General features: G+C 36.8%; 1 protein-coding gene across 1 annotated transcript; it reads left to right on the top strand.

Moving 5' to 3' along the window:
- Positions 1-309: 309 nt before the first annotated feature.
- LOC139146344 (uncharacterized) lies at positions 310-10,655 on the top strand. Its single transcript, XM_070717751.1, has 4 exons — positions 310-435; positions 3,672-3,795; positions 7,583-8,088; positions 10,227-10,655. The coding sequence occupies exons 2-4, from the start codon at positions 3,696-3,698 to the stop codon at positions 10,653-10,655; spliced, it is 1,035 nt and encodes a 344-aa protein (XP_070573852.1). The 5' UTR covers positions 310-435; positions 3,672-3,695.
- Positions 10,656-13,064: the final 2,409 nt, after the last annotated feature.

Raw genomic sequence — 13,064 nt, 5'->3', positions numbered from 1 at the left:
ACAATTTATCCTATCATTTTGTTCACAATATAATTGTCGCCTTCTTTAAACATTAATTTAGATACGTCCACATTGGCTCTGTGCCTATATTAATTCAAATTATGTTATCTCGGTTGAATACATCATACTAGTGTGGGTTTTTTTCTTCAGTTACGTGTATTGGCAGCCGTACAATGCAAATGCAACTCGTAAAAACAATTTGAGTGCACATAATAAAGAATGCATCATAATGATTGCCTCTGTGTCCGTCGAGTCTGAAGTGGTTGTCGTCCACGCTGTAGGTTGAACCACGGTCAATAAATTTGTCATTTTGAGTTGATCCATGCATCATGTTAAAATGTAACTCACGTCGTCACAAATAGCAGTGTTGGTGAAGTAGAATGCCGCGTGTTGTAAACCATCGAATTCTACATTCGCTGAACTTCTAAGGGACAGGTGAGTTATACATGACGTCATTTTGTAAGGTTTTGGAGATACACAGTGGTTTATAATATAAGTTCAAACATTATTCAGGGTTTGTGACACAGTGGTATCAGAACAGTTGTTCTATTTAAACTAAACCATTGAGACACGGAAATGTCAACGGTCTTCCGTTTTACAAAATCTTCGTGTAATCATACTTCATAATTCGCAGATTTACGGTCTATGGTTGTATAGGGTGAATTTCTCTGTTTCAGATATTTCTGTAGATATGATTGTTTCAGTGAATTTTGACTAGCACGACTTTAGTTAAAATTGTAAGTAATCGTTCGTTCGACCTTAGCACTCCGGTCGATAATATAGCTATGGACAGCATTATAGGACGTACAGGTAACCAATAAATGACTAGGGCCATGGTACGGTATCAAAACGAGGTTATTGCTACGTCATCGGGTCGAAGAAGGCGTAGCAAACCGAGGCAGTTCTTCTTGAATTGAACTGTGTAAATACGACAACCACAACACATTTTTTCGCTTTTCCTGTGTCATTAACCGCGGCTACAGCCTTAACCTAGTCTTAGGGAGCAGTCATTATTTACGGCGGGGGGGGTTGGAGGAATGTTGAAAACTTTAGGGGGGATTGCTCAAAAGTTGAAAGGAAGAAGGGCGTTGCTCAATTTTTTTGTGCGAAATAAATTGAAAAACTTCTCAGATTGCACCATTGCAGATGATCAATTTCTCAAATGTTCGATGCGTGAAGGGTACACCCCTCTCATGCTCTCCCCCCTTCAGGTGTCCTAACAGCTTTACTAGTAAGAGACAAATTGAAAACACCTCTCAGATTGCATCAGACTGCACCATTGTACACATCAATTTCTCAATTTTGTCACATGATCTTGGACAAAACTGAACTGTTGTACAGAAATCAGGCTTTTCATTAGAAGCTGGCAGCTGGGGAAATGACACAAGAAGGTCAAAGATTTTCCATTCTTGCATATTCATTGGCCTTCAGTCTCTGGCAAACTGAGAACTGTTTTTCACAAAATGTATTGTCATTGTTTGATTATTGAAAATATTGTGACTCAAATACTGATCATACAAAAGTGCAATAAAAATATCAGTGTTAAATGTAATTTTCAAACAATTTTACCGACTGCAAAATAAATTTAATCACCTCTCAGATTGCACCATTACTCACATCAATTTCTCAAAATTTTCTAATCGAGAGGACCGGACCCCCTCGTTCTCTCCCTCTTAGGTGTTCTACAGTTTTATTTAGTAAAAACAACAGTCAACACACCTCTCAGATAGCACCAGACTTCACCATTACACACATCAATTTCTCAAAATTTTCCATGCAAAAAAGGGGCAGCCCCCTCTGATACTTTCTCCTTAGCCTCTCACGTGTTCTCCCCCTGCATGTACTTTCAAATTCTGCCCAGTCAGATATCCTAGTGAAAACCCTGCATGTCATGTTACACATCCAAGTCAACAATACTCTATGGTTGGATACTGGTTATAACGTGAGCTTTAATGTCTGTATTATGTTCTGACTTTTAATTTCATTTCTTATTTTCACCCTTTTCAAACCGTCATGAGATAACTGATAATAATCTAAGGGTACATCAGGATTTGAAAGGTCTTTATTATTCCTGTATTTTATGTAAATTTTACAAATACATGTATTGGTATTGAACTTTCCTAAGTGGGGGGGGGGAGGGGTCAGTCAAAATTTATATTTAAATACGTCACAGTAATTGCCACCTCTCAAGGCATCAAGATTCTCAAGAAATACTGACATGTGAATGAAAAGAGAATATTGAACTGTGATTTGAACTGTGGGGGAAATTATAATTTGCAGTTTTAACGTACAGTTGCATACAACGGAGACACTTCTCTGGACTCGTTTATATATCGTCTATATTTAATTAACATTTGATAACAGTTTCGTTCAATTTTAGTGTTAGCTTTAAATGAAAGTAACATATTAATACATTTGTGACGGCCCATGTCATCAGGTATAAAATGTTCGGAGGATCTTTATCATATCAACTCATTATTTGCCGTGATTCTTTTGCAAATCTTACCCTTTTGCAGAAAGAAATTACAATGTAAATACTACGCTAAGTTTGATGACATTAGTTCTATGTGTTGGATTTTGCCGGGAGCTCGTGCGTGTGTCTACTGTGCTATGTCATGAATATACCACGGTTCGTTTCACGTCTCGACCAATCAGATTTCTGTATTTGCGCCATCAATATATTGGTATGATATAGTACATCATATATTTTATACTGATCACAAGATGTATGTTGAAGCCCACTGTCGATAATTTACAGTGTACACAAAGAAGGTCGCATATCATATGCGATCTTCACGATCTTAAATAAACTACAGAAAGTTTTTGAGTCGTCACCACAAAGAAACATAGATATGTTGATCATAATATTGAACATTATTTTGTTTCTTTTCCGAACGATTTATGATGGGGCTTTAAAACCTTCCGTGTAAAATGCGATAGCCAAAAATACAACGAATGCATGTACAAGACAACTTGCAAGAATGTCGTAGACGATTTTTTGAAGTGAAATCGACAGCAAATGATTTCCCGAAAAATCAAACGTTTCTGTGAACACAACTTGTATTCTATCGGTGGAAGGCGTTACTAACCGGAATCCTACCTGCAATTGTCTAGTAGGTAAACAGGGAGCCGTGTGTGACTGTTGTACGCTTGTATTCAAATGATCAAAGTTATTGCAGAGAATATGCGAACTGAATTGTCACTTTTAGTATTTCACAAATATAGCCGTCGGGAAATCGTCAATTAAATAAAGTTTTAAGACGAAATTTGCCAATTATGCATGTTGTGAGGTTACCATCGTACTATAATTGAAGTGGTCTTGGGTAGACCGTAGAAATATTTAGAAGGGCTCGGCCAAAGCGTTACTTCAGTAGATTCAAAAGTGTACGAGGTTTTATTGGATACAGAATGTTTCGAGCATTCCATCTTGACTACCAACAGACCAGTAACGGATCTGTACATGGTCGCTATGCAGTCCCCACGTGGTTAAATCAGCACAAAGTTCGACACAGGTTGAACTTTGGGCAACTGAACGCGACACGTACCCAGGCCGGGTATAGGGCGTCGTCGGGATAATTCGTATATCGGTCACACTACACTTTGCAATTTTTACATGATCAGTTACACGTATCTCATTCGTATAGAAAGCTGATGGCTTTTATTTCTTGCAGAATCTGATTGATCCGTGTACAGAAATGAAGCACCCACCTCCGTCATACAATTGGTTTAATTACATTTCCGAGTCGTTTATGTTTGGGGCAAGTATAGTAGTTCGCATTGTTGACGCCATTAAAGGTAAGTATTGATTGGCAATGCCACTGCTTTTCAACTATGGGGATTGTGAAACCACGGTAGAAGGGTCGATTGTGGACAGACTGAGTAGTTTTTAGACAAATGTGACGCGTGATCATTAGAGAAAATTTTATCTTGATGTAAACAATCTCACTTCGCTGCATGAAATGTGATGGAGCGCCACAATACGAGATATAAGACCAGGGAGTCATGCTCGTATTATATTTTTAGAAAATAATTTAGAAAATAATTTCTTAATTCACAAAGAGCTCCGCATTGCAATGTTCCAAATGGCTATGTTCTCATTGTTAAGTTGATGATGGATGCATTGATTGCAAACAATATATGTGTGAATATGTCATCATGTCTTCATGTTGTATAACAAACAATTCAATGTGTACATATGCATTACGGATGGACCATTTGATATTGAGGGTCTGGAAGATTGATGAGGCTGCATTGTTTTACATGATCCATCGGACATCATTTATTTTCAACTCTCCAACCATTTTTTTGTCTAGCCTTCTCTGGCTGATTTTTTTCAAATTGACATTTGCCGGGAATCTGTTTTTCCGAAAATCTTCCAGACCCCCACGATATCAAATGGTCCACCCTTTGTGGGAAATTGTGTGTTACGATCATAACAATCGTGCGCCGCCTCGTGTTAGAGATTTTGAGGATCATTCAGTATTTCTGCCTCTTTTCTAAAAATGCAGACGTCGAATTTTTCAAACATAACAAAAGCAAACGGAAAGAGGAAATTCTAATAAAGGTGGAGCTGCATGCTACCAACACAGTTTTTTTCAAAGCAATATTTCTCATCAAAGATGACAAGGAAACCCCCTCATACTATATATTTTCAAAAAGCAGAGACTCTAAAGTTTTGTATGGTAGCAGTAGTTTACTCGAAGGATGAAGTGGGTGTATATTTGGGGTAAAAAACCTCAATTTTGGAATTAATGATAAAAATTAATTTAAGTCAAAAACGACGCTATTTTTCAAAATGTAATATTTCACTTGAAAGAAGAGTATATGTAGAAAAAAAAAACTATTTTATTTTGCGTAATCTGTCTTCATTCTACAATTGCAAGGGTTGAAAGACTGACACTCAAAAAAGTGATTAAAATCATGATTAGCAAATTTAAAATGTTTCTATTCCAAATGTAAGGATTTTATTGCCAAACAAAATAGTCCTTTTTTATATAGCACTTCAAGAATATATTGTGAAAATTTGAGAAAATTTGACAGAGCCAGAGTGGAGTTAAATTCTTTGGAAATTTTGAAATTTGGAGTAAAAAGAAGCCAGGATATTGGGTGATTTACATACATTTGTATAAATTAATTTCTTTATCACGCAACTTACGACTGATTTGACAAACTATAAAAGGTGAACCCAAATAATATTGTAATCTTTGGTCACATAAATTGATTAAAATTGAATAAATATTTGCAAAAAAAGTGATTTTTGGAGCAAAAACGCTATGTTGGGTGCAGCGCCCCCCGAAATGTAATATTTCGAATCACCATAACCTATGTAAATCTGTCAGGGATGGGCCATTTCATAACCAGGGGTGGAGTGAATGAAATGAACCATAAGAGGGATGGGCCATTTCATAATCAGGGGTGGAGTGAATGAAATGAACCATAAGAGGGATGGGCCATTTCATAATCAGGGGTGGAGTGAATGAAATGAACCATAAGAGGGATGGGCCATTTCATAATCAGGGGTGGGGTGAATGAAATGAACCATAAGAGGGATGGGCCATTTCATAATCAGGGGTGGAGTGAATGAAATGAACCATAAGAGGGATGGGCCATTTCATAATCAGGGGTGGAGTGAATGAAATGAACCATAAGAGGGATGGGCCATTTCATAATCAGGGTGGAGTGAATGAAATGAACCATAAGAGGGATGGGCCATTTCATAATCAGGGGTGGAGTGAATGAAATGAACCATAAGAGGGATGGGCCATTTCATAACAGGGATGGAGTGAATGAATGAACCATAAGAGGGATGGGCCATTTCATAATCAGGGGTGGAGTGAATGAAATGAACCATAAGAGGGATGGGCCATTTCATAACAGGGGTGGAGTGAATGAAATGAACCATAAGAGGGATGGGCCATTTCATAATCAGGGGTGGAGTGAATGAAATGAACCATAAGAGGGATGGGCCATTTCATAACCAGGGGTGGAGTGAATGAAATGAACCATAAGAGGGATGGGCCATTTCATAACCAGGGGTGGAGTGAATGAAATGAACCATAAGAGGGATGGGCCAATTTGATTTCTGAGCGGGGCTGGAAGATTTTCGAAAAAAATATTGCTGGCCATTTATAGGGAAAAATGTCATCCAAGGGGGAAGGAAAAATTGCTTCAATGAAGGCTGTAAAAATGTTGCCATGTATCTTGAGACAGAAGACTGTGTCTTCAGTAGTCTTGGGAGCTGCCCCCTACGGCGATTAAATATGGCCAAGCTTTCATAGATTGTTTGATAATTAATTTACTGCATAGAATATTTGGGATAAACTGATTAGTCTAAATGTACAAGCGCGAGCGAATATGCATAGATGTGTACTTGTAGTCTGTTTGCATTACTGCTAACGTCTGTAAACCTGAAAACATATCTGTACTTCAGGAAAAAGGTAAAAAGGGCACTTTGTCCCTTTCAGAACTTCCATTTAACAATTTTCCAAAAACGTTTTATGAAACTGCACATTTCTTGGATTGCTTGGCATCTGCTAACCATAGTTCAAACTTAAAGCAATCAGAAAAGCATTTTCTACAGAATATGTTTTTGATTCGCTGAAAAGCTAAGCTATCCTAAAATCAAAACAGCTAATTTTGTCACAACTTACAAGTTAAGGTATCTGAATGTGAAGATCTGTAGGAACCAGCAAAGCGAATTTCAAAGGAAATATAAGCTGTTTCTAGGAAGATTTTATGACTACAAAATAAAAATAAAAACAAAAATTTATAGGAAATTGCAGATAGGTAGAGGTAAAATAATCAAGAAATGTGGGGATCTGTTTTGGGAAGGCCCGCATGATATACCCACACACTGAAAACCAACTGTTCATTTCAAAAGTTAGCAATACTATATCATAGTATGCCGTGATAGATTGAAGGAAAATACAAGGAAAGGGTAGCCAGCATTGTTAAGACCAGTCATCCCCTGATGCATTTTCTAGAGCCATGTGCTATACATCAAGCAGGGACATTGACTTAACTAAATTTATCTCTGAATTCATCTCTGAAGGTTGTGTAACTTTGAAGTACAGTCAGTGATGTGCATATGCAAAGATATACTTATTTTCACAAAACTCAATGTTAAAGGCAAGCAACTGTAACGTTTGCTGATTTTTTATCACTATTTCTTATTCAATGCCACTACAGTTTTTGTTGTTGCTTTGACAAAACAATTTTTTCAGGGTAACCTTTATAAAATATTTCTGCCGGAATGGGTGAAAAAATTGTTGCCATACCCATTCCCTTCGGTTTTCCCCAGAAATCAAATTCCATCCCTTAGCAAACCTTTCAAGTGGCCTTGTGATTTCAAAAACAAGGTTTTCTTTTTTTTTTAAAGTATTTCCCTTTCTCGTATGTAAATACGTAGTTTTCTGCTTTGGTCCCTGTGACAATTTTTTATTGAAAAATTCCCCAGTCCCAGATGATGACTTCATACATTTTGGTGTCAGTTCTGACAAAAAGCGTACCTGAACTGCCTGTAAATGATGAACAAGCAATCTCTGGTTAACTCACTGTTTATTTTATTCATTCTGTCTGTCAGGTAAAGTTCTGTTCCAAAAAGACAACCGTAAATCTGATGTGAAGGAATCCAACGTTTCTGAACGATTGGAAAATTGGCTGATCCAAGAGAAGATTAGACGCGAGGAATTGCAGCTTAGAAAACACCAACTGAAGGAACACGTTGTCGACCTTGAAATTTTACAACTTTACCAAAATGATGGCATACTTAGTCGCTATGTACTATCCGCAATGGCAGATATCTTTGAAACTGAAATACTTGACAAATCTGGTCGTTTGGAGTTGGTTTGTTTCATCAACAGAACCGTTGTTATTGAATGTTACTTAAAGCTGTTGGATCCGGTGCATGTCAACGTAGACAGCGACGCTGAGAAGTGGTCACTCTATCGTGAAGTGTGTCGCAGTATTCGGATTCCTTGCTGTGAATCGGAAGATTTCGCCAGAAAAATTTACAAATCTGGAATCGTCATGAAAATTGTGAATATCTTGAGTGAGAAGAAATTGAAGATAAGATATGAAGAAGACCAGGTAAAAACGTCACTCATGAAAATTAATTATTCCTAAGTTGCGAAAACACCATTTAGAATAATTAATCAACACTTGCTAAAACTGTCTGGTATAGTATCGAATCCATTAATCAGAAGGTTTTAGGCTTCTAAGGAAAATTAATTGGAGAACATTTCGTGTTGCAAAACAAGATAAACCTTTATTACGGAGCAATGAAACTTTACAATTTCGAAATTTTAATCGGTAATCAGGAAATGGTGAAAACACAAATATTGGCACGCAGAGAAAAGTACTTCATTTGATAATCTTCTGACTATAAACTCCTACTAAACATAATATTAATCTTAATTTTTTTGATATTACATTATCTGACTTTGATTCTGATCTACACAATAATCCAACGAATTTCATACCCACTCCCCTCACTGTCTTACAATTTCTTCCTTATATTACTTCCCATGTTGAGCCATACTCCTGATGAATTGGTCAAAATGATGATAAATCTGTATTCTGATTAAAATAAAAGCTTATCGGTTTGACCACTCCCGTGCCATGTCCTATGTTTGCCATAGTCCGTTCTGAAATATTTACTCTTTAAAATTTAGAAATACAAAAAACGCACATCATTAATGAAGTTTGAATATTTCCAGTTTTGTACAACATTTACTGTTGATGATCCAGTGGAGTTGCAAGAAATGCGAACTGTATGAATACCACGAGATAGTCGGAAATTGTATTTTATTGCAAATAACATCATTGAAACATTCTGGGATGATTGCATTGCAAAAGAAATGACCTTTGTTTATTCTATCGATGGTTCTACTCAGGAATAGACTCAGCAAGCCCAATAAATCACGTGATGCAGGTACAAACTAACCTACGTCGTGTGCAAATGAGTACAAAATGCACATATTTCGGTGCGTTTTTGTGCACGTTGTTTTTTGTTTGTACCGCAGTGCATTCAAATTTCGAGTCTAACCTATTATTTTAACTTTTCGGGGAAAATGGGGTTTAGATGTCGATCATAACTTTTTTTCTGTGCCACAAGGAGTTTACAGAGACTAAGATACTTTTTTATTTTTTTATTTTTTTTAATTTTATTTATTTATTTGCACAAAATGATACATAAAACACCACAATATGAACAAAATTGTGCATGGATTACACAGAAAAGTCGATAGACTTATTTCCACTGTGGTCCATATTAACAAAAGACTAACACAAAATGGAAAAAGTACAACGTGAGAAATCCGACAACAAAGAGTAAAAACAAGCACTTCCAAAAAAAGTTAAACGGACTAAATCCCTCTGAAAATCACACCAAAGATTAAATGAAATCTCTCCTGACACGATTCGACGTTCGACATAAGAATCTTGCAAATGACGTTTTAACTTTTTTTTTTAAATTGTAATTGGAATCAATATTCCTTATACCACGTGGAAGGCAATTCCATAACTGCGAAGCTGAGTACTGAAAACTTGTTTGAAATAATTTAGCTCCTCCTGGGATAAAAACTGAGTTATTGCCAGAACGTGTATTATAATTGTGTACATTCTGTCTGGTAATAAAATTTGACGTTAGGTAGGATGGAGCTTGACCCCTTATTATTTTATGCATGAGATTCAGTTTCAGATACGACACTCTTTGCTCTACACAAAGCAACCCAAGTTTTTCAAAGTGAGCTGGCCCAATATGTTCCCTTGGGTGCATATCTAGAACAAACCTTATTATTTTATTTTGTGTTGTTTGTAGTCTATGTTTACTGACAACCTTCAAACCTTGATACCAGTAGGCACAGGCATAATCAAAAAGACAATTAATGAGACTGTTGGCAAGAAGTATACGTGTTTTCCTGTCCAAAAAGTGACGTTTGCGAAACAAAAACTTAAGACGACTGTTTGCCTTCTGAATTATTTGTGTGCCATACTCTCTCCTGATAGTGTTTGATCCAGATCGGCACCCAAATAATTAACGATGTCCTTGGCGATGACATTGGTATCGTTACAGACTATTTCCAGCTTAGACTGTTCTTTTAAGAAATGATTCGAGCCAAAAAGAATTGACTCAATTGACTTTATAATTACAATACTTATGTACGTGTTGCAGACGTCTGCAAATCACGTTAAACCAATAATTTCCACATCGGTTCTTTTCACAGATACGGTTGGATCTCGTAAGCATTGGTCTGTTGATAAGTGCTGTGTGTTGTAGCAATGTTCTGACGCCGACATCGAGTACGGACATTGATAAGATGAAACATGTCGCCCGTCATTATCAATCATCAACTATTGATAGCGTGAAAACAGCAGCAGATTTGTTAAACAAAGTTGTCGGCTGTGTGCCAGTTCTTGTCAAGGAAGAAGTTATTTCCGATGATACAAAAGACACAGAGCAGAACGATGTCAATGCTAACGAAGTTCCGCATCTTCAAATCAAACACACATTGAAACATCCAACTATTGATGCTAAAAGTAGTGATGAAGAGCGCCATCACACGACGGACGTCCATGGAACACCCAGAGGATCGAACCGAACGTCATCATTCCTGAGAAAATTCACAGCCTCTAAAACAACATTGAACTCATAAAGATTTAGTCCTTGGATACAGTGACTTCATATGTAATTTTTTCCATCTTTTTAAGTCTGTCACCTCAAAGTCTAAGTAAAGAGGTCCAACTTATCCAGAAGAAACCGCAGAATTTTACAAAATCATGTTTGAACGTAGTGTGATAGTTTGACCATAGGTTGTTCACTATCGACATTATTGTTCTCTCATTGATATGCAAAAAGAAACATTTCTCCGCATTTTTAGATTATGCTTTTACATGTAAAACTTACTCATTCAAGAATGAGGAAAATACAGCTTGGTAGGCGACTGCTAGTGAAGTTTACTTGAAGACATATTTACGACTCAGAGTACTCAGAGTGCTACAACAGCCAAGTATGCAACGTTGATAAAATTTGTCCGCATTTCAAGTAGCAGTGTCCGATGTCGCACTCATGCAGGTATATTTAGGAATAAACCTGTAACCTTGAACAGCGCTAAGGTAAACCAGTTACACTATTATCGGTGCGCCATCAGAGAACAACTTGCCAGTAATACACATTTCACTGTCTTTTGAATATCCCTGATGCCAGAACATTTTACAAAATACACATTCTGTAACCGGGATATAAACGTAAAGAAAAGTTACCGCAAAGAATTGATGAGATTAATAAGGCAAAATGAATTGGTATCATTTGCACTGAGGCTTGTATTGATGTCGTGTATGGCAAGATTTAGAAAAAATAATAGTGACGCCCTTCTTATAGAGAAGTCTGAACTCTGAATACACTCTACGGGCCGAAACCAGAAAAGGGCTCTAGAAGTTGTAGGTTTTAAAGGATGATGTTTGGCCATGTTGATGTGTGCTGACAATGATACCTTACAACATACTTGTATAGAAATTGCAATATTGGGATTTTTGAACACAAAAGTCTAAATTTTCATATTTTAATTGAAATGAAGAAACCAAAGTTGAAATTATTGAATTTTTTACCAAATAAAATCGTACTCTATCTAAAAGATAGCAGTTTTATTTCATTGCATTGCCATAATGCATGTTCACTTTCTTTTATGAACAGAAAAGTAGAAAACAAGTACCGTACCGGTTCTGAGGCACAACGCCCATTTTTACCTTTTATAGCCCCTGCCACTATTTCTGTATAAATTTTCAATGGTAATAAAAGGGGTGAGATCAAATCTTACTATTTGGTAATTTATAGTAGTATAGGGTACAGTACCAGTTATCCTGAGAAATTTCAGAGATTTGGTCAAACTTACAAGATAGTTGGTCACTCTAACAAGACAGTTGGTCACACTCAAGAGAGTTGGTCATGCTCACGAGCGTGACAAAGTCTATTGAACGTGACCAACTCTCTTAAACACTCAACAGAAGAACTGGTAATGTACAAGTCACCTAGCTAATTGGGTTTAAAAAGGTATAAAATGGGGTTATGAGTATGGGTTGTGCGCCAGAACCGCTACTGTACGCTATCGTTACTGATCTCATATTTACTGACATGCAATAAACATAGGTTTTTTAAACATTAATCACACCTTGATACGACCCAAATCGCATTTTTAATTCTACTTTTTCACTAAGACTTGAGGAAACACCTCAAAAAGTGCCTTCCAGACGATTTCTTTGAAACAAACTATGACTCTAAGAGAAAACTCTTGATGAGTGTAGGTATTACATTTGACACTGTGACAGAATAGTTAAAATTCCTATTTCCATTTTCACTCGATACCGAGTAAACCATAACGCCATGAATTCTCTTTGACTATGTCTTAAAGTTTTCTGTTTTACATTCAATAAATTAAGTTTTGATTATTTCTAAAGAGAAATGACTACACTCATAAATCTATTACTAATAGTTTTCAGTTTCCATATCAAGGAAAATTTAAAAACAACAAACAAACAAAAATGCATTTCTACTGCCTTCCAACTTTGACATTCTCCTTCTTCTGTACATTTGAAAGACAGAGATGTCACGTTTCTCGTTACAGCTTACGAAGTTGAAGACAGAGTCATATGCATCAAGAAAAGTCATCCAATGGGTTGATAAGTATGCACCCGTGCGTGTCTGCTATGATCCATCTATTTCCATATGGGAATTTATAATGTACATCCACTTTGGCCCGCAACACCGCCTTTATATTTTCAGTTTCATAGTTTGCACTCTATGTATGTAATATTGCATGTCTCTATTTGGAGGGAGGGTACATTACTTTGCAGGCCAAGACGATAGCAATTTTATCTTGCTACATCACTACACCCACTTTGTCCGTACAAATCACAGACAAAGGACGCCATTTGTGTCATCAGTGTATCAGACAATGTCCATGACATTCCTAAGTCATGGAATGTACAAGAGGAAGGTATCACTTCCCAGCAGCAGTTTTATCATCTCCTTCTTGCCTTTGCCTCTGAAAGAACTGACGCTATCACAG

Source organism: Ptychodera flava, chromosome 1 (assembly GCF_041260155.1).
Source record: "Ptychodera flava strain L36383 chromosome 1, AS_Pfla_20210202, whole genome shotgun sequence".
NCBI lineage: Eukaryota > Metazoa > Hemichordata > Enteropneusta > Ptychoderidae > Ptychodera > Ptychodera flava.
This window is presented reverse-complemented; position numbering and strand designations above follow the sequence as displayed.

What these genes read in the sequence shown, in the direction of transcription:
- LOC139146344 (XM_070717751.1), top strand. Translation starts at nt 3,696, where the DNA reads ATGAAGCACCCACCTCCGTCATACAATTGGTTTAATTACATTTCCGAG. An exon ending in CATTGTTGACGCCATTAAAG is followed by an intron (nt 3,796 to 7,582) that starts GTAAGTATTGAT and finishes TCTGTCTGTCAG; the next exon opens with GTAAAGTTCTGTTCCAAAAA. An exon ending in TAAGATATGAAGAAGACCAG is followed by an intron (nt 8,089 to 10,226) that starts GTAAAAACGTCA and finishes TTCTTTTCACAG; the next exon opens with ATACGGTTGGATCTCGTAAG.